This window comes from Balaenoptera musculus, chromosome 11, assembly GCF_009873245.2.
Source record: "Balaenoptera musculus isolate JJ_BM4_2016_0621 chromosome 11, mBalMus1.pri.v3, whole genome shotgun sequence".
Taxonomy (NCBI): Eukaryota; Metazoa; Chordata; class Mammalia; order Artiodactyla; family Balaenopteridae; genus Balaenoptera; species Balaenoptera musculus.
In genome coordinates, this window is record NC_045795.1 from 3,506,834 (window position 1) to 3,533,085 (window position 26,252).

Consider the following 26,252-nt stretch of genomic DNA (forward strand, 5'->3'; position numbering starts at 1 on the left):
AGTGAGGACGTGGACCCAGATCACTCGCGCTCGGCTCACATGACTGTGAGAATTAAAATGACGCAGGGAGCGGTTCAGTGGCAGGTCGGTGATAGTCAAAGCTATTTTAGGACCTGTAACTACTTACATGAGCTTGTTCCAAACCCAAACACGCGAGTAATGAATTCACTCAGTACTGTTTACGGAGGTAAGCCAAGAAATCTCCCAGTGTCCGGGTCCCTCATAAAATTCCCAGAAGTCAATTAAGTTATTTACTACCTTATTTCCCTGTTTTTAACTGATGTGTTTCCAAGGATAAATGCATACAAATACTGTTTTTACCTGTAACATCCTCAAAGGGCAGAGTTTCCCGAACTGGCTCAACGTTAAAAAGACCAGGAGAGCTTTCAAGTGTATTTATAAATCATTGTGCCTCACCTCTCACTTGTCAAGTCAGAGTATGAAGCACTGAGAAATTCCTTTTTAAAAACTCTCCGTCTCTCCAGGTGATTCTGACTCAGTAAGTGAGCTCTGGGATGCATGTCTCAAACCTCGGTGTACACTGGGGTCTCCTGAAGTGTGTCAGACGGAAGATTCTGATTCAGAAGGTTTGGGGTGGGGCTTGGGATCCTGCGTTTCCAGCAAGCTCCCCGGTGGGGCTGACGTCGCCGATCCCGAGACCACACTCCGAGCAGCAGGTTGTACGTACCTGTCCCCAGGTGTGCACCCACACACAGGCCACCTCCGCTGCTGCACTGGGCCCAGGTCCGAATTGCAGGGTGCACCCTTTACCGTTTCAGCTCTGTCCTACTCCCTGCTGCCCCCAAATCTCTACTGGTGCTTGGACTTGCCCTTGCAAAGGGGGGGACTCAGCTCAGGGCTGGACCCTCCCTGTTGGTCTCCCCACTGACCCGGCAACCAGCAGGGAACAAAAGGGCATTAATCGTGATGGGTGCGTCTGGTATAGAAGGCCTAGGGACCTTCTCTTTATTGTCAAGGACCAAGAAACAAACTCTGGGAATGCTGTGTACAAGTGCCGAGGAGCTACAAGGAGGGGTGGGCTGGAGGAGACACGGTGAGGCACGACTTTCTCCTGAGGAGCTCCAGCTCTTCATTCTGACACTTGAACCAAGGACAGACAGCCACCCCTTGTCACCCCTTGTCACTCAGGCTGCAGGAGAACGGGAGCCTCGCTCAGTTCATCAGTTCCTAGAGGGCAGGCAGAGCGAGAAGCCATTTAAAGCTGATGCGAGAGGCCACGTGTGGTCTGCTGGGAGTGCCCTTGCCAAGCAGGATGGATGCTGAAAGTGGTCCACGGCTGCCGGTGGCGGCTGGTCCCGGCTCCCTAGGTCCTGGGCTTCTCTGGATTCTCAATGATGAGCTTGTCAGTCGAATATATTTGGCCAATGTGTACCTGGAGGCAAAGAGAAGACACAGACCGAGAACCATGGGCTCTGTTAGCCGTGAAACTCAGAAGTGCGTTTCTACATTTAGGTGCATATGTGCACCGTCACGGGACGTCGTTCTGGAAACGGCACTGTGGGGCGGAGTGCAGTCACCAGCTTCGCTTCTGCTAATTCCCGGCACTGTCCCACCCACGTCCCGCACTGTGGGAACAGTGGGAGATCCCCATTCTTTCCTTCTCGCCCTTGGGATGGCCCGACAGCGGGCCGTCCTGAGCCGGGGGAGGCCCAGCCAGACCTGTGCACAGCAGACCCTCAGCCAACAGGATCTCTGGCCTTTAGGACTGTTTCTTCCGCAAGGATGGACTTTCACCACCAGGCACTAGTGAGTTCTGTCCACGCTGGGGCAGAAGCAGCACAGCTGTACCCCTGCTCTGCCACTCACCTGTCACACCGCCCACCTCCTGCCTCTGGTCTCAGCATCCTCATCTGTGGGATGAGGGCTACAGGGCTGCTCCCAGCTGATCTTCACGTCCTTTGCTGCTCCAACAGCCTTTGGACCCTCAACACGGTTGGCACCTACGTGGTACGAGAGCCCTGGGCGCAGCTGGGGAATCTGCCAGGGGACGTCACTGCAGACACAGAGGCGAGGACGCCTGTGCTGCAGCGGTGGGAGGTGTAACGGGCTTCCTGTTACCTCCTGAGGGGCCGGCTCTCTGCCTCCCAACGTGTCCTACAGCCGGCAGCAGCCGTGAGGGAGGCTGTGAGGCCCGCTGTCCCCACCTTGCAGCCTGCCTGGACCACCTGGGTGGTCTGTGCCCAGGGCCTGTGTGAGGTCATGTGCTCATTCAGGTCTGCCTGGGAGCCCCTCCAAGGCAGGGCAGGTGACCCAGGCATGCTGTGGCCCTGGGTCCTGCAGTCCTGCGACCACTGACGAGGGGACGAGAAAAGGAAGCGGAGAGCAGAGGGCTCTGCAGCAGGGACGATGTACGGGCATTTGTTGAATGAAAGCCCCGGCAAGCCCTGGAGGAGGTGTGAAGGGCAGCCCAGCCACGGCTGGGCCACAGATGAATGGCAGGCCCCTCCCGTACTGGGACTGTGCTCAGGTGAGGCTGGAGACCCATCCCTGCCCTCAGGAAGCTCAGAGTCCAGGAGGGAGACAGACAAGGAGGGAGGCAACTGTAACCCTATGGCTGGAACATCAGCAGCCGTCTAGCACTATGAGGTAAGTGGGATATGGGGCCACACATGGAAGATGAGAGGCAGGAGGGAGGTGCCTGGGTTCTTGATGACCATGCAGCCATCACACCCGCCAACTTACTAGCTTAATGCCAACTTTTCTTTTACATGAGAGAAAAATAAACCGCCACATTTTTAAAGCTACTGTTATTTGGGTTTCTTCTTATATACAACTACACCAAACCCTAACTGATGTGAATGTATATTGTGACTTTTAAGTGTAGACTATATGACTATTGATAAAAAGGTCACTGCAGACAAGAAGGTGTGCTGTGCCCTAGGATAAGTGGAAACAATGTCCCTATCACCTGGGAAGGCACCATTAACAGACAGTCTGTGAATTTCTAAAGTTTAAAGAAAACCACACTGGGACTTATAAAGATCTTCTTTTGTCCCACAATATTTGCTTTAGAGTATGTGGCTATTAATATTTTAGCATTTTTTCTGTCTAGTCTTTTAATTCACTTATACATTTAAAATGTATGTGTGTATATATAAACACAATATTTAAATTTGGAATCGTAACTTGCTTTTCAAAACTTAACTTTATATCCTTATGTCATTAAATAGTCTTTGAAAGGATATCTTTAGTAACTGATAAAGTTGCATTGTAAAGATGCACGGTAATTTATGTAATCATTCTCATATGACGAACACTTGCAGAGTTTCTGCTTAGTCCTGGGATTACCATTCTCATGTATAAACCTTTTATAGCATCTCTGATTTTCTTTTCTTATAAAAGGTTTCTAGAAGTGGAATTATTGGGTAAACAGGTATGAATATTTTTATGGTTCTTGATGGATCTTACAAAACAACTTCCCAAAAGTGCATTTGCTTGACAACTGACACCCCCTTTGGTGGACTGTTTGAAGGTTCGGCAGTGTGTCCATCGCGTCCCAGAACAAACACGTGTCTTCCCACCCAACTCACTGCGGACACCATGAGCGCCCACGGCCACCCTCTCCATGGCTCTCCTGTGCGGCCCTCCTAACAGAGGCCCCACCAGCACAGTCAACGCAGCGTTTGTTTCTCACAGTCGGCAATCTAAAGGGTGGAACCTTTGGGGGGTCGGTGCACTCACAAGAAACGCAGTTGTATGAGGTGGCCTGGTCCCAGTCAGCTCCACGAAAAGCTCCAGAGAAAGCTGCCCTGGGGCGATCCAAAGAGCTCAAGTTTTAGGAAACTTTTAAGTCAAAACAAACCTTCAAATGTAGAGTCCACTTTGACCGAAGTATGAATTAGATTTTAAAAATTCCACTCAGAAACAACACTTTTATGGCCTTTGGGGGAAAAACCTGAATGAAAACAGATCTTAATGGTGTTAAGAGAGCGCAACGATTAACATGTTTCTATCTATCCAGGCCCCTGGTCTGTGATGCACAGTCCTCGGACGGCCGGCACCCTCTTGTGGGTCACGAGCTTCTCACTGACGCCGGGAGACCTTGGTCTCCCCACCTGTCTGTCCCTCAGGCTCATGCGGACCCACACCCACCACGCAGAAGCCCACCCACCCTCTGAGTCGACTGCTGAAGCTTCCCTGGGTCCCCTCTGCAGAAGGGGCTCGCTCTCTCTCCTGGGAACACTTATTGCAATGTCTGCGCCACCCAGGGGGCACTCACGTGGCCTTGTCCTATCACCACTGTGTGCCTGTGTCAGCTCCTCGGCATGAAGTGTGGCTGAGGAGGAGGAGGAGGAAGCAGGGGCTCGAGCTCTGTTTGGCTCGGCTGCCTTCCCAGCAGAGTCCGGGACAGCGCCAGGCACGCAGGCCTGCTCAGTAAGGACACGGTAACTAACAACACCGGGGTCTGGTATCCCTGGTTGTAAGGCTCTACGTGTCCACTAGCTCTAAAATCTGGTCAGTAAGTGGTTATGACGTGCTTTGGTGGAAGAGCTACTAGTGGAAATACAGAATTGATAAAGGCAAGTCAATAAAAATAGCAATAGGGCCATTTACTGTAACAAGAATGTTCACTCACCGTTAAGCAAAATCACATGATTTAAATTTGGCCCGGCAGGGGGTTTAAAGCTATAATCCAGGGCTATAAGGGATTAACCCAGAGCAGTAACAGAAGGGGTAAGGGAAATAGTCAGTTCACACAGGGAGTAAATATTAAAGTTATCTCCACAAGGGCTGTCAAGATGAGGCAATAAACGGTGTAACAGTTCTGTCACACTTATTTGGGCTGTAAGATGTGTCAGCTCACATGGGGGGGGGGCGGCCTGCAGTGCTAATGACGGAGCAAGTGGCTCCAGCTGCAGGTGAGGGGAAGTGGTCAGTGGAGGCGAGCAGGTGCAACTACAGCTGCAGTTTACAGCCCCTCCAGGACCACGAGCTGACCGCCACCCCACGTCAGACTGTTACCACGCACAAGCGGGTCATTAGAGCCAGTCACACTTTTACTCTATAAACTTTGGGAGACGGCATTAGACTTCACTAGAAAAACACACAAGTGACTCAACCGCAAGTAGGTGGGATGACTGGCTGGCCCTGAAACACGCATGAGCTCTGGGACTCACCAGACAAATAACCTGCTGGGGAGGAAGCGGCAGGATCCAGGAAATGCAACGTAGTCCAGGGTTTCAGGTCCTCACTGCTTACTCCTCTGACGCCAGGAGCATCGCCCGTGCAACACATCTCAACCTGGCTTAGACTCGGGGCGGCGCGGCTCAGTGTGGGCGGTGGGGAGGCTGCCTGGGCCGTCTGATGCTCGCTGCCTATGTCACGGGGCTGCTGTGAGAATCACACGGACTGGACTTGAAGAAGAGGTATCGACTGCCCCAGACACTTCCTAGGCCCAAATCTATCAGATGCCTTCATGCTCTTGGGAGGATTAAATAAGAACAGCATGCGGGGGACTTTCCTGGTGGCACAGTGGTTAAGAATCTGCCTGCCAATGCAGGGGACACGGGTTCGAGCCCTGGTCTGGGAAGATCCCACACGCCGCGGAGCAACTAAGCCACGACTACTGAGCGTGCACTCTAGAGCCCACGAGCCACAACTACTGAGCCCGTGTACCACAACTACTGAAGCCCGCGTGCCTGGAGCCCGTGCTCTGCAACAAGAGAAGCCACCGCAATGAGAAGGCCGCGCACCACAACGGAGAGTAGCCCCCGCTCGCCGCAACTAGAGAAAGCCCGCACCCAGCAACGAAGACCCAACGCAGCCAAAAAAAAAAAAAAGTATTTGATTCTTTTGCTCTCACAACAAACTTACGAGGACGATATAACACTATCACCATCGATTTAAAGGCTTTTATAGGCAAACTCTACCTTTGGTGTTTAATTTCTGTACTTGGAAGCCCTGTAATTGCTCAAATGGACATGCCCTTCCATTTCGCAGTGGACCACAGTGAAAATATAATGAGAAAAGACAGCAGCAACCGTCACACACAAAAAACCAACATGCCTAGATATAACCTTAATAAGAAATGTGTGTGATTTTTAGAGAGAAGACTACACAACTTAGAAATATAAAATAAGTTTGAATAAAATGACACACCATGTTCACGGAGAGACTAAATCAATACAAAAATGTCAATCTTTTGCCAAATTATATTTAACACAATGATAATAAAAATCCCAACAGGATTTTTTTTTGAATTACTTGAGAAAATGAAATGTTTATTTGACTGAATATGAAGTCAAGAATAAAAAAGAACATTTTGAAAAGGAAGACATTGAAGCATTTTGGGGATTCAGTGAAAAGAGAGGAATGAACAGGAGAGAGTTAGAAAACAGACCCTGTTATCCAGAAGTAGTATTTTATTCACAAGATCATACTCACGGGGGTTTGGGGCTTACTGAAGTGGCTGCAGCAGCTGGAACATTTCTCTGAAGTCTCCTTGTGATCTTCATGTAACTGGTGTATTCTGCTCTGCACTGTGTTTATGCTCATTTCAATATAAAAAGGTTTCCCACGTTGTCAAGTAGCTCAGGCTCTTCACGGAGATGCACTGTACCTGTCCTGTGCCTCTGAGTGCCTCCTGACACACCCAGCTTGCGAGGCATGTTTTAACGGTATTACACCTTCCTAGGGGAGCTACACTTGATCGGGGCTTTGGAAGCCTCCCCCCGCAATCTTGAAGCCACCAAGATAATGAATCTTTGTCAGCCTGCAGGTTCTGCCGACTGCCTGCCTGTGCCGTGAAGGAGCAGGGCCATCCGTCTGTGGTCCCTACACCCGCCTCTGTTTCATAACAACGTCAGACAGCTTTCCACGCTGCCTGCAGTTCACACAGTAATTCTCTCCAGTGAGATTCCAGCGCGGAGAGTCACTGTCACAGCCTTAGTCAAGTCACTTGCCCTAGCAAACATTTTTCAAATAAACCATTTTTATCATACTTCATGCTTCCTAATAATTTTTAAAGAGCAAAATGAAAGAGATTCCTGAACTTGTATATAATTTTCCCCAGTCTTTTCTGTTTAGCAACAAGAGCTATTATGAAACCAAAATTTAAGAATATAGGTTGCATGGTCTTCCTCTAGAAATGCTCTTGAGGAACCTGTTTTCTTTGTAGGATTCAGTAGCCAGAGCTGTTTTTCAAAAGGTTTACATATAGTAACATAACTTTGCTGCTTGTAATTTTGCTATGGTCTTGTGCAGTGGGAGAACACCTGAAGCACTCAAACTAGATGTGTGAAAATTCAGACGACAGCTAAAAAGGAGGTCAGTTCAAAGAAGCCGGGAAGAGTCTCTTCGTGCTCCCCCTAACCCCCTTCCACCCTGCTCTGTGAGCCTTGAAGTTCAGATACTGGCTATTCCTGTTGTGGAGGGCGGTGGTGAGGGGCTGACCTCTTATTTCCTCTGTGACGCTCCTCGCAGAGTGATGAACAAATTCATATCTCTTCCCTGAATCCCATGTTCCGTTTAATAGTGACTGTGTTTCGCCCTCGCTTGTAGGGACAAGAGAGAACCCAGGGGCAAGCGTGTGCACTCTCACTGGCGTGGCCACATGTCCGGTTCACACAGAGGGTCCCAGCCTGATTGCTAACGGGGTCTCTCTCACCTCAAGGGGCCCAGTTTGGATGACGAATTACATGGTCGCCCTAACTCTTATCCACTGTTGTCAGATTTCTGGGCCATTCTGTTGTTTTTCTGCACGTCGGATGTTCAGCTACAAGAAAAAAGCAGGCTATAATGTGATGGCTTCTTTCTTCCGTTTTCCAGGCCATGAGAGCAAAGGAAATCAGACCATTTTAACGGGTCTCAGAGAGCTGCTGCCGCAAAGGAGCCTGAAGTGGAGGGCAGCTGGCAGGGGTGCCCTCTGCAGGAACAGACACGCACGTAAGGCGGCGGGTCCCAACAAGGGCGAGGCCCAGAACCACAGGGCCAGCTTCCCAGGACACACGCGGCCTGGGCCGCTCTGGAGTTCCTCAGGAGGGGCGTGGGGCGAGGGTGCAGTCATCTCTCCTTGCTGCTGGTCGGCTCCCCTGAGTGAGCAGGGCGCTGATCTAAGGGGGTTCATCGTTATTATTCTAAAATTACGGTCAGATTTTTTTCCCCAGTGAGTGAATACGACCCCCAAAACCAAACAAAACCCAGGGTTGATATTTCCCTGCCAGGTGTGCTTTGGGCCCAGCCCTGCCAGAAGGTGGAGCATAGGCTGGGAGACCAGGTCGGGGAGGGAGCGTCCCCGCAGCCCAGGGTCGCTCTAAACGCCACACTGTCAGCGAGGGCGGGGGCTGTGTCCTCCGGCCCCTCCGCACTCGCTCTCTGCAGGTGCCGGGCACCGCTCAGGGTGAAGCAGGAGACGGGTGCTGGCCGTCCCCCTCCACACTCACACTCGCTGGCCATGAGGGGACACCAGAGACAGACAGTCTGCTGGCCAGTGGCCTGCAGTCCCCCGGCGTGGGTGGGGAAGCTCTGCAGGCGAAAGCCACCCAACGGCAGGTCAGCACCAGCAACTTGGTCACCAGCCCTTCTTGGAAGTGGGCAGAGCCCAGGGCCCGAGCGTCATGTCAGAGTGAAAGTGGCACTTCCCCGGGACGGCGACATCGAGAGCCCCGGCAAACTGCCAGAGACAAGCCCGTCAGAGGTCACGCTGCTGCCTGACTCAGTGCCCCTCAGCCCTGCACGCGGGCCTCAGGCCACCACGGCCAGCGGCCAGGCCAGGACCCTCATGCGCGAAGTGGGGGGCAAACAACAGAAACAAACAAATGAGGAATCACAGTCTGTGCGTCCTCCTGCAACCTGCCTTTCAAGCTCAGCATCTTTCCGTGTCAGGACGCACAGACCTCCTTCTTTCTTTCGAACAGCTGCCTTGTCTTCCTTTGCTCCCAGCCCTGCCGGGACCTGCTGGGTAATATGCAGGGACACTGGAACAGACAGACGGTCAGCAACGCCCTCACGTTCCCAGGGCTTGGGAGCTTCCTTAAACAACACTGGGGCCGACACGCCCCAGCACATCTGATTAACTGGGCTCCCTTCTGTCTTCCTCACTCCGAAAGTAGGTTGAAAGAGCACCCCAGTGGACACCGAGAGACAAACACCGTCACGAACCAAAGCGCCCGGCAGAGCCGCAGAGGAAGCAGTGGGCCCAGATGCTGAGAGGCTATGCCAGGCCGGGCCCCAACCCGGCACACACGCCCCCGTCCACCCCCAGCCCTGAGAAGCCCACGAGCTCCTGGGAGCCCCTGAGGAGCTGGTCCTGGAAGGTGGGAGGGAGTTGGGACAAGGGCCGCCAACAGTGCCGGGCAGTGAAGTCGTGCCCCTGCTCCACGTGACTCAGCCCTATGTCTCCTAATCCTGACCCCTGGAGAGCCGCCGTCTTCCACAGGCCACAACTTGGCAGGGTCTAGGAGACACTTAAGTGTATGTGTAAGGACACCTGGCGATTCTCAGAGATGCCTGGAGGAAGGGGACCCCTCGAAGCACAGGGTCCCTGCTGGCCGGGGGACAGGGCAAGGCTGACGTTCAGCTGGTAAGAGCCACACTTGTGAAAACGCTGAACTGCTTCCACACTCGGCACCTGACTGCTGCTCCGACCCTCCCTCTGCCAGCCGGTCTCCCTCTTCCAGGAGGCCTGGGCCTCGCGCTGGGGTCCCCATCTGGCTTGGTGGACTGCTTTCCAGCTCCAGCTTGGCCAGCTTTCATTCAGATGGGCCAATGCCTATGCTGCCCTGGTGGGTAAACATCTGACCATCAGCTCTGGGGCGGGGACTCTGGGCTGTAGGTTTGGGCTGTTACTGAAAAGGGATGCAGAGTTTTCAGCGACAGGCTACTGACCGTGAGGCCCACATCTGCTTTCCTTCCAGTATTCTGCAGAGGGGATGTGAAGACAGCTGGACAGAATGGCCAAATTTCGGGCCATCAGGAAGTTATTCTGGATGAGAGAGAAAGGGAAGGCCAGAGCCAGAGCCTGAAATGATGCCACGGGTCTGACGGGACAGTAAGCTGGGCCTTCCCTTTCGGTGCCAGCCCAGGGCGGCGGCCCCTTGGTATCCTCAGTGCTCACAGGGTCAAGGAGAGGGCGGGCGGCTTTCTCTTAACAATCTTACCTCCCAGGCCCTTGTAGGACATGAGGACTCACCGTACACAGCCTTAGCTCTGTCCCTGGAGCCCGGCTACTGAACACGCTCTCCAATTAGACACCCAGGAAGCAAAGAATTGATACCAGAGGGACTCTACTGACCCCCAAACGGAAGCGTCAACTTCAACGTCAGGACCGTGGGCTGCTGTGCCCACTATTGTCTCCACTACGTCACTGACAGTACAGACCTCGGAGACCTACTGCGAGGTGCATGCTGTCCCGGTGGATGAAGTAACGGGTCCCCGAATAACCTGCTGTGCTCAGCGGCACCAAGAAGCTAACTGCCAGTTTGACTCTGCGACAGGGGAAAGAACCAGGCCTTTGAATCACAAGCTGCAGACGCCTGGCCAGCACGTAGCAGTGGCCGGGCCATGCGGCTCTCCTCCCCTGGGCCTGCTTTCACTTGCCCCAGAGCAGGTCAGGCTGCAGCAGCGGGCGACACGGTGCACAGGCCAGATTGCCCGGGCGAGCCTGCACAGGACCACCTCCGCCTACCTCCTTCCGTGCCCCCCGGCTCCCCGGGGAGGAGGAAAAGCCCAGAGGAGCTTCTCGCCACTGCGGCAGCCTCCTCCCGCCACCTCGGGGAGATGGCCTCGGTGCACACGGCTTTTCTCTGAAGCATGCACACTGTCTCTTTAAATGTGCTCGCCTTTAACTGCGAACAGCAAAGTGCGAGGAAATGAATCTTCCTGCCCCAACTTTTTGCCACAGCTGATTTAAAAAAGAGCCTGGGAGGGCTTCCCTGGTGGCGCAGTGGTTAAGAGTCTGCCTGCCAATGCAGGGGACACAGGTTCGAGCCCTGGTCTGGGAAGATCCCACATGCCGTGGAGCAGCTAAGCCCATGAGCCACAACTACTGAGCCTGCGCGTCTGGAGCCTGTGCTCCGCAACGGGAGAGGCCGTGACAGTGAGAGGCCCGCGCACCGCAATGAGGAGTGGCCCCTGCTCGCCGCAACTAGAGAAAGCCCTCGCACAGAAACGAAGACCCAACACAGCCAAAAATAAATAAATAAAAAAAAAAAAAAAAAAAAGAGCCTGGGACCGTTCTGTTCTGTTAAGGCACCTGCAATCCAGCACATGGGCCTTCTTCACTGCCACTGCTTTAGAGAAATCGGACTATGGTCATTTTACTAGGAATAGGACAGCTTCACACTTCTGTGTGTGACACAGTAATAGCTAAACTCTCTCTAGCACTTGACAGTTTACACGGTTGTACGCACTCTTATCGGCTCACCTGATTCTTACAAGGTGTGTAGAGCAGGTGGGTGTCGTCCTCATGTCTCTTTTACAGTTAAAGAGATGAGGGTCTAAGAGGTAAAGTTACTTTACCCAACATCACAGGGTTAATACGTAGTACTCTGACTTGAAGCAAATCTCTAAATTCTAATCCTTTCAATCTCAGCTAATTCTATGAATACATGGTGGTTTATAAACCTAGCATGAAAAGAAATAATAATTAAAAAAAAATCAACCATAATCCCACCACCCCAAATCAACTTTATTTTTATTTCTGCGTACCAATTTTGTCACGTTTACATTTGAAAAGCTGGAAGACACTGTTCACAAACGATCACGTGCACGTACAGTCTGTGTTCCTAACCTAGAACCCTCATGCCACACACGTGTCCCCACATATCCACGCAGCCTGCACAACTGTAAACGGCCAACAGTGTGTTTCCATAGCTCTAGGTTCGGTCTCATTTCCAGTAGCTCAGCTGAAAACACGATCAATTCCAGGGTAGGGTTCGTCTACCTGCCCGCCCCTTTTCAAGCTTTTGGAGAAAAGTGTTCTTCCTGGAAGATATATTACTTTAATGAGTTCATGTGTTTTTTGCCTTTTTTCTCTTTTCCACTTGTTCCTCCCCCCCTTTACTTATGCATCCAATTGGACTAAAAGTATGACGTCAGAAATGTCCACCTCTCACAGATGGGCCGAGATAACGACCCCACTGAGTAACCAGCACGACCGCGCGAAGGAGCAGCTGGTGACTTTGTCCTGAGATCAGCGTCCCTGCCTAGGAAGCGCCCCCTGCCCCGCGTCCCAGCCCGGCTCCGCCAGCAGGCTCACAGCCTGGCTCTGCAGGCGCTGCTCAAGCCCAGCGAGGTCCCAGCGAGGCCCGGCGAGGCTCTCCCACAGGCCCACAGGAGCAGATCTGGGATGCGGCCTCAGGGCTCTGGGGAACCCTGCGGTGGGCGTGGCCTTCTGCAGTCCCAGCCCTGCTCCCAGCCCCACCCACACGGCGCCGCCTTTATTCGGGATGGGTTTACCCGTCTGTCTGGACACGAGGCGGAGAGCTCCTGGAAACCAGGGGCTGTGTCCTCTTCGTGCCCTGGCACCTAGCACCTAGCAGTGTGGAGTCAGCTTCCTTGCCACCCTCCAGTGAGAGCCTGGAGGCCGGTCCTCATCACGACTCCCGGGAGATACCTTTTGCGACCCCACCGACGCGGCGGGCAGAGCCAGGGTGAGAAGGAGACGGGGCCTTGCCCCCCCTATTCCACCCCACTCAGCCGCTAGAATCATCCCTCTCTGGTCACATGTGGCTTTCCTGCTCGCTCACACTGAATCCTCATCCCCGCCTCGTGCCTAGGAGGGTGCCTCGCTCAATCCCTGCTGAACAGCGAATGATCCCAGGAGAAGGAGGTGCCTGCCCAAGGCGCAGGCCCTGCAGAAGGGAAGCGGGAGGCCAGCACCCTGGGAGGTGGCGCTGTCTAGGTTCCTGGCTCTCACCACAAAACCAGCTGAGTCTGCATTCTCTCTACTGAGAATATGGAGGGAGGGACTCGGGGCACCTGGAGACCCGAATACGCCCCGCTCCCCTCCACCCCCGGCCCCGCCTCCCCGCCCCTGAGACAGTCATGAGTCTTGGAGGCAGGCGGGGCAGCTGGGGTGTCACAGGGTGAGTTTGTGAGAACCTCCCCCCGAAAAGGACCTGCAGGGGACCATGCAGGGCCTGGAGGCCAGCACTGGGTACTCTGGTAGGGGTGTGGCCGGACGAGAGCCACCTGGCTGACACTGGCCCCTTGTCAGTGAGCTCTGTCAGTCAAGGAGGGGCTGGAGAACAAGGCTGACGCTCTCTGCTCCCGAGTTGGGGTTGCATTAGGGGACCTGGGACATGAAGACAGGCAGCTGCTGCCACCACTATGGCACCGGTCCCTGGGAGGAGGGAACACTTCCCTTTTGTCATGTATGGAACTGCAGCCATGCAGGGTAGGCTAACGACCAGACCTGAAGCCCAGTGAGATGACAAAGGAAAACAACAGAACACCTAAGGGAATCCAGGAGCCAGACGGACAAAATCTGACCCAAATGGCCGCCTATAACATAAAGCTGCTGGGAGAGGCGAAGGACCAGCACTTGGACTCAGGAAGAAACAACTGGTAAGAATGGACTTGTTTATGAAATTTACACATGTAGGGAGATAGGATGTCTTGATGGAAAAACCAGGTATCCTTTTTCAAATAACAGTAAAAAATGTATGCTTCTAATTATCAGCATCAGGCTACAGAAGACAATCATCAACAACATGGAAAAGTAGAATAGAATTTCCAAACTAATAAAAGAGGGGAAAAAGGCATGAATAGCTACTTGATAAAACCAACACAAATAAAGAAGTGAAGAAGAGAAAACAAGTCATGATAAATAACAGAATGAGATGAAAGGAACAAAATCAACTCCATCAGCCGTTACATGAAATGTGAAAGGACTAGCTGGGATTGGTAACAAAACAAGACAAAACTCTTAAAACACAAGCAATAAAGACTGAAATCGAGGGGTGAATTAAGATACACTAGGCATATTCTGGGGAAAAAAATTACCAGTTTATATTAACAGTAGACAAGGTAGAGATGAATCTAAAAAGCACTAAATTGAATAATGAGCAACATTTACAAAAAAGATGTAGCAGCAGTTTACAAGATGTAAACTTGTATGCTCTAAATAAAGACAGTAGCTGAGCATATAAAGCCAAAACTATTAGAAATGAAAGGAGAAATTCATAAAAATAAGATTCTAGTGGGGAACTCTGATATTCTTCTTCCAAAACAGAGCAAAGCCAGTACATTCAAGCACGTGGCCAAAGAAAATCTTAAAAGAGTTTTCATTTCTCAGGTTAATTTACTTTTTATTGGATTTTTGATTTAGCTGCCAGAGAGGTGCCCGTAACTTTCTCTTAAAGCATATCCTTAGTATGTAGTCATTAAAAACGACATTGTACTTTGAGAAGATAAACAAAATGGATAAACCGTTAGCCAGACTCATCAAGAAAAAAAAAGGGAAAAGACTCAAATCAACAGAATTAGAAATGAAAAAGGAGAAGTAACAAATGACACTGCAGAAATACAAAGGATCATGAGAGATTACTACAAGCAACTATATGCCAATAGAATGGACAACCTGGAAGAAATGGATAAATTCTTAGAAAAGCACAACCTTCTGAAACTGAACCAGGAAGAAACAGAAAACATAAACACACCAATCACAAGCACTGAAATTAAAAGTGTGATTAAAAATCTTCCAACAAACAAAAGCCCTGGACCAGATGGCTTCACAGGCGAATTCTAACAAACGTTTAGAGAAGAGCTAACACCTATCCTTCTCAAACTCTTCCAAAACATAGCAGAGGGAGGAACACTCCTGAACTCATTCTACGAGGCCACCATCACCCTGTGATACCAAAACCAGATAAAGATGTCACAAAAAAAGAAAACTACAGGCCAATATCACTGATGAACATAGATGCAAAAATCCTCAACAAAATACTAGCAAACAGCACATTAAAAGGATCATATACCATGATCAAGTGGGGCTTATCCCAGGAATGCAAAGATTCTTCAATATATGCAAATCAATCAACGTGATGCACCATATTAACAAACTGAAGGAGAAAAACCATATGATCATCTCAATAGATGCAGAAAAAGCTTTTGACAAAATTCAACACCCATTTATGATAAAAATCCTCCAGAAAGTAGGCACAGAGGGAACTTACCTCAACATAATAAAGGCCATATATGACAAACCCACAGCCAACATCATTCCAATGGTGAAAAACAAACCATTTCCACTAAGATCAGGAACAAAACAAGGTTGCCCATTATCACCACTATTATTCAACATAGTTTTGGAAGTTTTAGCCACAGCAATCAGAGAAGAAAACGAAATAAAAGGAATCCAAATCGGAAAAGAATTAAAACTGTCACTGTTTGCAAATGACATGATACTATACATAGAGAATCCTAAAGATGCTACCAGAAAGCTACGAGAGCTAATCTATGAATCTGGTAAAGCAGCAGGATACAAAATTAATGCACAGAAATCTCTTGCATTGCTATACACTACTAGTGAAAAACCTGAAAGAGAAATTAAGGAAACACTCCCATTTACCATTGCAACAAAAGAATAAAATACCTAGGAATAAACCTACCCAAGGGGCTTCCCTGGTGGCACAGTGGTTAAGAATCCACCTGCCAATGCAGGGAACATGGGTTCGAGCCCTGGTCCGGGAAGATCCCACATGCCGCGGAGCAACTAAGCCCGTGTGCCACAACTACTGAGCCTGTGCTCTAGAGCCCTTGCTCAGCAACAAGAGACACCACCACAATGAGAAGCCCGTGTACCGCAACGAAGAGTAGCCCCTACTCACCGCAAGTAGAGAAAGCCTGCGTGCAGCAATGAAGAACCAACGCAGCCAGAAATAAATAAATAAATAATAAATAAATTTACATATATTAAAAAAAACCTACCTAAGGAGACAAAAGACCTGTATGCAGAAAACTATAAGACACTGATGAAAGAAATTAAAGACGATACAAACAGATGGAGAGATATACCATGTTCTTGGATTGGAAGAATCAACATTGTGAAAATGACTCTACTACCCAAAGCAATCTACAGATGCAATGCAGTCCCTATCAAACTACCAATGGCATTTTTCACAGAACTAGAACAAAAAATTTCACAATTTGTATGGAAACACAAAAGACCCCGAATATCCAAAGCAATCTTGAGAAAGAAAAAAGGAGCTGGAGCAATCAGGCTCCCCGACTTCAGACTATACTACAAAGCTACAGTAATCAAGACAGTATGGAACTGGCACAAAAGCAGAAATATAGATCAATGGACCAGGATAGAAAGCCCAGAGATAAACCCACGCACATATGGTCACCTTATCTTTGATAAAGGAGGCAAGAGTATATAATGGAGAGAAGACAGCCTCTTCAATTAGTGGTGCTGGGAAAACTGGACAGCTACATGTAAAAGAATGAAATTAGAACACTCCCTAACACCATACACAAAAATAAACTCAAAATGGATTAAAGACCTAAATGTAAGACCAGACACTATCAAACTCTTAGAGGAAAACATAGGCAGAACACTCTATGACATAAGTCACAGCAAGATCCTTTTTGACCCACCTCCTAGAGAAAGGGAAATGAAAACAAAAATAAATAAATGGGACCTAATGAAACTTAAAGGCTTTTGCACAGCAAAGGAAAACATAAACAAGATGAAAACACAACCCTCAGAATGGGAGAAAATATTTGCAAATGAAGCAACTGACAAAGGATTAATCTCCAAAATATACAAACAGCTCATGCAGCTCAATATCAAAAAAACAAACAACCCAATCCAAAAATGGGCAGAAGACCTAAATAGACATTTCTCCAAAAGAAGATCTACAGATTGCCAACAAACACATGAAAGGATGCTCAACATCACTAATCATTAGAGAAATGTAAATCAAAACTACAATGAGGTATCACCTCACACCGGTCAGAATGGCCATCATCAAAGACTCTACGAACAATAAATGCTGGAAAGGGTGTGGAGAAAAGGGAACCCTCTTGCACTGTTGGTGGGAATGTAAATTGATACAGTCACTATGGAGAACAGTATGGAGGTTCCTTAAAAAGCTAAAAATAGAATTACCATATGACCCAGCAATCCCACTACTGGGCATATACCCTGAGAAAACCATAATTCAAAAAGTGACATGTACCACAATGTTCACTGCAGCACTATTTACAATAGCCAGGACATGGAAGCAACCCAAGTGTTCATCGATAGATGAACTCAGCCATAAAAAGAAACAAAATGGAGTTATTTGTAGTGAGGTGGATGGACCTAGAGGCTGTCATACAGAGTGAAGTAAGTCAGAAAGAGAAAAACAAATACCGTATGCTAACACATATACATGGAATCTAAAAAAAAAAAAAAAAAGGTTCTAACGAACCTAGGGGCAGGACAGGAATAAAGACGCAGACGTAGAGAATGGACTTGAGGACACGGGGAGGGGAAAGGGTAAGCTGGGATGAAGTGAGAGAGTGGCATTGACATATATACACTACCAAATTTAAAATAGATAGCTAGTGGGAAGCAGCCGCATAGCACAGGGAGATCAGCTCCGTGCTTTGTGACCATCTAGAGGGGTGGGATAGGGAGGGTGGGAGGGAGACGCAAGAGGGAGGGGATATGGGGATATATGTATACGTATAGCTGATTCACTTTGTTATACAGCAGAAACTAACACAACATTGTAAAGCAATGATACTCCAATAAAGATGTTAAAAAAAATCAATAAATCAAAAAAATGTCTTAATTGTGCAGTATAAGTTCACATCTCAGATGTATTTGTACTCTTAAAAAATATATATCTTTTTCAGAATTCTGCAATGTCAACTTCTCATAACCAATTCTTATTAAACTCTAAACTAGTAGTCCAGGTTTTCCAGGTTTTAATTCAGTTTTATTTATTTTCTTTGGTATGTATTAAACTTAAAAGACAACTTAAACATTCCTTGCAGTAATGTTCTAAGATGTTTTTGAGGGTAATTTAAAATTTTCCATAGTATTAAAAATAGAAAATTGAAAATGTGTTATTGTGATAAGAGGTACTGTTAAAGCACAACAGAAGTGGTTTAATTGGAGTGTACATTTCCACTTTAAAAATGACTGTTATAAAAAAAAATGACATTGTAGAAGAATATTTAATGACCTGGAAAATATAATTTGGGTGGAAAAGAAAAAGCAGGATGCAAATCATAATTGAGAGGCAATCATCACATGCCTTGGCTTCATAACTCTGTCCCGAACTTATACCTTTTTCTTCATGCAGCCCTGGGTCCCCAGCTGACAGATCAGGATTCATCAGCAGATCGGAAATTCTGACCTGGCTTAACCCCAGGCAAGTTTCTATGATTGTACCCAGCTCTCGTGGCTTTGGGACACCCCCCAGAGTGAGGAGAGAAGGCATTTCTGCATCCCATCGCCTCTCTGGGGTTAAGGTTGAGGGTCACCTGCTTTACCTGCTGAGCAATGCATCTTTCGGAAAGTCACATTTACTGGGCAGGTAGCAGGCTGAGCGGCTTCATGACTTAGTTTCTCACTTAATTTTTACAAATACCCTATCACTACATGATACATACATCTTATGGATGAGTAAAAAGAATCAGAGAAATTTAGTGACCTGCCTACATTTTCACAACTGGTACATGAATTATGGAGCTGGATTAATCCAATCCAGGTCTTCTGACTCCAAAAAACCTATGACCTTTTCAAAATATATCTCTCTCTATATATTCATAACCATACTTTGCTACTTTATCAGAGCTAAGTGAGCCTATCAAGAGTCAGGGAACGGAAGGGAGGAGATGGCCAGCTCCTGGGCTGGAGATGAACCTAGAAAGGTCATTGGTGAGGGGAATCTGGGTGAGACCAAAATCTATCATCTTTTTACTATAACACACCTCCTCTGAAAAAGTGTTTCTCTCCTTTCTACTGAATATTTTAAGTAGAAGCCCCATGTTATTCAAACAGAAGAGTCCTCCGGTCACTTAGGCCGGGCTGCAAGAGGCTCAGACAGATGGAGAGAGTTTAACCTGGGGATCTGCTGCAGGAGCTCACCTCGGCCACAGTCGTTTCCAGAAAAGGGCGTTCAGGGTGTTAACTGATCAACGCTGAGCAGGGAAAACTACAGGCCATCCGCCCCGGGTCCCATGGAGAGCCTCACTTTGTGAAGTTCCATGGGGAGCAACAAGCCACCGGCCAGTGTTTTTGAGGCTGTTGAGATTTTGCCAGAAAAGGAAGCTGGCTGAGCAGGGGGACCGGAGCTTCCTGCCCACACAGAGCCCACCTGCACCTGTGCCAAGGCCACTGCCACCCCAGCGTGGGGAGCGGAGTCTGGCGAAGGAAACAGCTTTTTCCTTCCCGACAAGGGCAGGGAGGCAGCCCCGCCCCTCCCCGAGGGGTCAGCGGGCCCTGCTCCTGGGCCTCTTGCCCCAGGGCCTCTTGCCCCAGGTTTCCTGGTGGGGCTGTGGAGGACCCACAGGCACCTGTCCCCAGGCTGTGCTGGCTCTACAGCCCTGGAGGGCCGGCAGGTGGGGACAGAGGCCCTCTTCCCTCCCGATAAGACGACAATCAGGTCAGGGCGACATGGCCTTTTTGTTCTCAGGTATTCCACAGTTTTATTCTCTGAAATAAGAGATAACACTGGTGTGACTCCGCTGTGTGACAGGAGCTGAGGAGACACAGCTCTTCCCCAGAACAAAGAACAGACCAGCCCAAAGGCAAACAGCTCTCAGCACCGCCGCCACCCAGGAAGGAGGCCTGAAACCCAGCCTCCAAGGAGGCTTCTGAATCCTGGCTGCCCTCCGGCTGGCATCCCGGCGGCAGCTTCAGAACATGCTGATGCTCGGTCACACCTCAGAGACTATGGTTTACTTGGTCTGGGGTGTGGCCTTCGGGTCACACTCTGCACACAGTTGCGGTGAAAGACACAACACAAACTTTCCACTTAAAACACTTCAGAGCATCCAGTCCAGTGGCATTAGTAACAGTCACATGCTGCAACAAGCATCAGCACCACCTCGTCCCAGGACCTTGTCATCACCCGGAAAGGAGACGCCGGGCCATCAGCAAGCCGCCCCCCATTCTCCCTCCCCCAGCGCCTGGCAAGCACGGCTCGCTTCCCGTCTCTCTGGGTTTCCCTGTCTTGGATTATTTCCTAGAAATGGGACCATACAGCATGTGGCTTTGTGGCAGGCTTCTCTCACTTGGTACAATGTTTTCAAGGCTTAGCTAGGTTACAGCATGATCCGTACTTCACTGATTTTAAGGCTGAATTCCACTGCATGGATATATCATATTTTGTCTATCCATTCTTCAGCTGAAGGACATTTGGGCTGTTTGTACCTTTGGTTATTGTGAATAGTGCTGCTATGAACATATGCGTCCAAGTTTTTGGAGTGGAATTGCTGGGGGATGAGGTAATTTTATGTTTAACTTATTTAGAAACTGCCAAACTGTTTCCACACATGTCAGAATTTTGTAAACCTCCCCAGGTGAGTCTAACACCCAGCCAAGCCTAAGTACCCAGTCAAGATCCAACTCTCAATTTTTATACGAGATAAGTGACAAAATAAAGATGCAACCAGCAAAATTCAGACATAAGTACTTAGTCCTTCAGCAAATGGATTGCAAGGAAAAACAAGAGTGAGGTGGGAAAAAAAGATATGGGCCAAACCACAGATTAAAAGAAATTTAAGAGATATATCATCCAGAATCTTATTTGGATTCCAAGCCAAACACACAGACACACAAAGTTAAAAAAATTATATATGTGAGATAATTTGAAAATTTAAACACTGTATATTTGATGATATTGAGAAATTATTGTTAATTTGTTCATTATAAAAATGGTATTGTAGTTATGTTTTAAAAAAAGAATCTATCTTTTCAAATAGGTACTAGTTTCATAAAAATATAAGTTTTCTCAGATAATGTGGGCGGGCATGGGTGGGCATATAGATAGAATGCCATTGGCCGTGAGTATGTAATCACGAAAGGAAGATGAGGCTCATTATACTGTTCTCTCTCCTTTTCTATTTGTTCATATTTTTCCATAATAAAGAGTTAAGCAATAAATTGGTATAGGTATCATGAAAATCAGTATGGAGGTTCCAAGAAGTTAAAAACAGAACTATCATATGATCTAGCATTCCCATTTCTGGGTATATACACCCAAAGGAAATGAAACCAGTATCTTGAAGAGATCTCTGCATCCCCATGTTCAATGCAGCATTACTCTTGATAGCCAAGATACAGAAACAACTTACGCATCTGTCAACAGACGAATGGATAAAGAAAACGTTATGTATATATACATGCACGCGTGTGCACGCAAACACAGACACACACACACGAATATTATTCACCCATAAAAAGAAGAAAATCCCTCCACTTGTGAAAACATGCATGAACCTGTAGGACATCGGGCTAAGTGAAATGAGACAGACACAAAAGACAAATACTGCATGATCTCACGTATATGTAGAAATAAAAAGAAAAAAAGTCAAACTCACAGTAATGAAGAGTACTAGAGTGAATGCTGTTTACCAGATGGGGGAGGGGAGGTGGATATTCCTCAAAGGGTACAAACTTTGACTTGTCAGATACGAAAGTTCTGGAGACCCAGGGGTCCCCATCTAATGGTGACTACAGTTCATACCCATGTACTGTATATGTGAAATGTGCTAAGAAAGTAAATCTCAAGTATTCTCAACACACATGCAAAAGGTGACTGTAAGGGGATAGATGTTTTAATCAGCTCAACTGTGATAATCATTTCACAGTGTGTATGTGTATCAAAACGTCATGTCATACACTTAAATAGACACACTTTTTATTTCAAATCATACCTCAATAAGGCTAGAAGGGAAAGAAGTTACAAAACAAACAAGAAGTCCAGCCATTGCAAACTAACATTGACGGAAGATGTAAGCAAACGTCTATTTGTTTCAGAAACCTCATCTCTGCTCACTCCCCTCCTCTGCTGGCTAACTGCCCTCCCTGGGACTTGGACCAGAGTGTACATTCCCACCAGATGTGCTTTCATGGTAATGGAATTAGCTCCCTAGGCGGGGTTCACACGGGATGCCGAGGGCCTTGTCTCCTTCAAACACAACGGTTTTCTTTGAAGTTTTCCTGCTGCATCCATTCAACAAGCCTTCCCGGCTCTAGAATTGGAAACAAACCCAATATGGTTTCTTATGGTGGTAAAATATACACAACTTAAGATTTGCCATTTTAGCCATTTTAAAGCGTACAGTTCTGTGGCCTTAAGTACATTCACGTTGTTGTGCAGCCATCACCACCATCCACCTTAACGTTTTCATCCTCCCGGACTGAAACTCTGTCTCCATTAACACTAACTTCCCCCTCCGCCAGTCCCGGGAAACCACCATTCTACTTTCTGTCTCTATGAATCTGACACTCTAGGGACCTGTTCATATAAGTGGAGTCATACTGTATTTGCCCCTTTGTGACTGGCTTACTTTACTGAGCATAATGTCTTCAAGGGTCATCCATGTTGTGACCTGTATCAGAATTTCCTTCCTTTTCAAGGGTGAATAATATTCCATTGCATGTATATACTGCATTTTGTGTATCCAGTCCTCTGTCAATGGACACTTGAGTTGCTTCTACCATTTGGCTATTGTGAATAATGCAATGAACACTGTATACAAATATCTGTTTGAGTTCCTGCTTTCAATTCTTTTGGGCATACACCCAGAAGTGGATCATACAGCAATTCTATTCAATACTTTTTAAACCAAGTCAAGATCCTAAATAATAACCTGTCCAGTTTCCTGCTGCCTTTTAGAATGGGCTGGGCTGGGAGTGGAAAAGTGGGCAGGCAGGATAATCTACAGTTCAGATCCTGGGCTTTGTCCTCAGACAAACCTGGTTTACAACCTCGCTCTGCCATTCATCAGCTCTGAAACCTTGGGTATGCTACCTAAACTTGAATCCTGTTTCCTCACTTACAGCATGGGATAATGCCAATCTTGTCTAACTTAGATAGTGTTGATGATGTGTTAGTACAGTGCTTGGCACACAGCATTCCATGAACGGCTTCTCTTAACTAGAGCACTTCCGTCTCCATAGCCCCGGGTGGTGGCTAGGGAAGGGCACCTGCACCAAGGTGAGGCCCACAGGTTCTAACCACAGCCTCTTCTCATGGCGCGCTGAGCTGCCCTAGGAGCTGACAGCGCAGGAAGACTGTGAGACTTTCTTCATTTCTTACTGAGCAGAGCTGCGCATAGAAAGAACTCTGCTCTCTTCCTGGGGCCTCTCCTTCTTAACAGCCTTATGGAGACATAGTTTACATACTGTAAAACCTATCCATTTAAAGTGTACAATTCAATGGTTTCATACTTGTGTGCCCATCATCACAATCAATTTTCATCACCCCCAAAGGAAGCTCTGTACCTATGAATTGTTACCCACCCTGAACCGCCCATCCTTCCCAGCCTATGGCAACTCTCATCTACTTTCTGTCTCTGTGGCTTTGCCTACTCTGGTCATTTCATAAAAATGGAACCATACAAAATACATCCTTTTGTGCCTGGCTTCTTTTCCTTAATATAACGTTTTCAAGGGTCATCTACACTGGAGCAGGTATCAGTACTTCATTCCTTATTAGGGCTGAATAATCTTCCATCATATGGATGAACCATGTTTGGTTTATCCATTCATCACTTAATGGCCACTGGGTTGTTTCCACTTTTTGGCTGGCGTGAACAGGGTGCTGCGAACATTCTTGTACACCTTTTCGTGTAGACATATGTCTTCATTTCTCTTGGGTCTGTACCTAGGGGTGGAATTCTTGGATAGTACAGCTTCTTCTTTTTAAGTCCAGTATAGAACTGTTGCTTCCAGAATCTGTCAGGAGGGTACCAGACCAGGAGAAACCAAACTCCTGGGGTTGGCTCCACTCAGAGAGAGCCTTAAAAAGCTGCTGAAGTTTGTAGTTTGTAATCTCCCCGCGTTGATACCGAGCATCTTCTTTGAGTTCCTTCTTATAAGGACTCCAGTGTCCTTTAAGTATTGACTTTGCTACCTGGCTGGCAATATTCCTCTGTATGTCCACCTGTATTTAAAATCACTTTCCCTGGATGATGGACATTTTAATATTCTGCACTTAATGTCCTATTACTCTAATTAAAACTACTTACTTTTTTGTTGACCCTCTCTCCAAAAAGACAGAATTCCTGATTTTTTCTAGATAGCTCCAGTCACAAAGCAGAGGCAGAGTTGATAGGCTCTTCCTTGCAAGTTGCCTGGGAACCACCAATGAAATTATATTCATCAGAGTATAGTTTGAGGGGGATATAGCGCATGCCTCCTGCAGTTCTGCAAATCCCCATTTCTGGTCTGCTTCTCCTTCCAGCATCAACCTACACAAGAGGCTCTGAGTTCACATGAGCTGCAGAAAAAGTCACGCCTTCTGTCCAGTATCTGACCTCTCCCAAACGTATTACATAGTTGATGTGCTGCAAACTCACTTCTGCCTTTGGTCAAAATGTATTGGGCATTGTAGGGCTCTACAACTCACAAAGAGAAAAACGATTGTGCTGTCTTCCAGGAGTTGAAAAAGGGTTCCAGAAAAGACTAACGGTAGAGAAGGGGCTCTGAGAGACTATTATCAAATTAAGTTTCATGATGACAAAAGAAAAAATTTCTGCCAAAGTTTTATATACAGAAAAATGATACTAAGTAGTTTTCCTCAGTTAAAGAATTTTGAATAAGTAGCCAATAAGGACAATGAGTGTTCTTATGAGTGATTTCCAGAGTATGTCACAAAAAACCTTATATATTATGACTTTTGAGCATTACATAAGGAACCCTAATATATTCCCTGCTCAAAACCCAAGAAAACACAAAGATGCAACAGAAACAAACTTGGTGACAGAAATGACTTTGGACTTAAGACTGGGGGTAAGAAAGAGAAAAAAGTAAAAGAAAGTGAAGGGTTAGGGTTAATAGAAAGGAAAAGTTCTTTCGGATTTTAAATAGAAGCAAGTGCTAGAGATCTTTAAGAAAAGTTAAAAGGTAAAAATGAACTTTATCCTTTAGACAGAGAAGTTTTGCTCTCCACAAACATGTTAATACTTTAAAGCCTTAAAAATAAAGTCTTTCTTAAAATCAGAGGACTTCTAAGTGGTTGCTATAGATAAATTTAATCCCCACAGAAGCATAATATTAATGTTCACTGAACACCTACTAAGTTCCAGGCTTATGCTGGGCACTTTATACACAGAACTGAATGTCACCCTTGTTAACACTCCTAGGAAACAGGTATTAAAGTCTCTGTTGTAGGGGCAAGAAGACAGAGGTCTGGAGAGGGCGGGTAGCCTGTTCTAAATGACAGGAGCTGGTGAGTTGAGAGCTGTGACTCGTCCAGGCTCCTAGCCCAAGGCCCATGGGGAAACAGTCAAAGTTCAAACCATCTCATCAACGCGACTCTATCAACATGGCTAATGCATCACAACTAGAACTTTGATCAACAATACACTTCAAAGTTAGGCAACAGAATATCAAGCTCAATTCACAACATAGGCCACACTGTATTTACAGAAACTGCAGCTGGGGTTAAGGGGATGAGGAGTACTATGTAAAAGTAAATGTTTGGTTTTATTATAAAACAGTACCTCTTTAATGGTTTTTGACACTTTTGATGTAATTATGTTTAATACTATGCAATATATTTTTAAAAAATAAAGTTTAACTAAACTTTGACAAAATTTTAAAAATTTGTGGAAGAAGGGGAATTTATAAGCACATAATGAGTACATCCAAACTCACAGGGCTTTAGCCTTGAAGGAGACCCACATGCAGGTTTAGTCAAACTAAGCATTTTACTTAGGGCAGAAGTGTTCCAGGCTGTTACAGGTGTTCATGGGTTTGTGGCTGAGGCCCCTTTCTGGAGCCTGGATTTAGGCTTAGGAATGGCACCTGGTGCTTCAACTGGCTTTGCACCTGTAAGCATGTGAGGCCTGGCACTTCCTTGCTGGTCATTTCTTAGGTTCTTAGTCAACAGAGCCTGTTAAAAAAATCTAACGGGTACTTAAAAATAGTTACAGTGGTAAACTTTGTTATGTGTATCTTACCAGAGTTTTATTTTGAACTTTCAGTTTTTTAATCTAGAGTCTTCATGACTGAAAAATTTATACTTTTTTTTTGTTTAATTAATTTTTGGCTGCATTGGTTCTTCGTTGTCGTGCGCGGGCTTTCTCTAGTTGCGGCAAGCGGGGGCTACTCTTTG

The 26,252-nt window shown here is 47.2% G+C and overlaps 1 protein-coding gene across 2 annotated transcripts in view; it reads right to left on the reverse strand.

Moving 5' to 3' along the window:
* Positions 1 to 932: 932 nt before the first annotated feature.
* Positions 933 to 26,252, reverse strand: part of LYRM4 (LYR motif containing 4) — a 129,292-nt gene continuing 103,972 nt past the window's right edge. The window contains exon 3 of one of the 2 annotated variants that reach the window (XM_036868400.1): positions 933 to 1,393. In XM_036868400.1, coding sequence (XP_036724295.1) covers positions 1,325 to 1,393 — 69 coding nt within the window. In that variant the 3' untranslated portion in view covers positions 933 to 1,324. Of the gene's footprint in view, positions 1,394 to 5,063; positions 5,353 to 26,252 lie in introns of those variants that run through there. The other variant, XM_036868399.1, reaches the window with a different exon arrangement.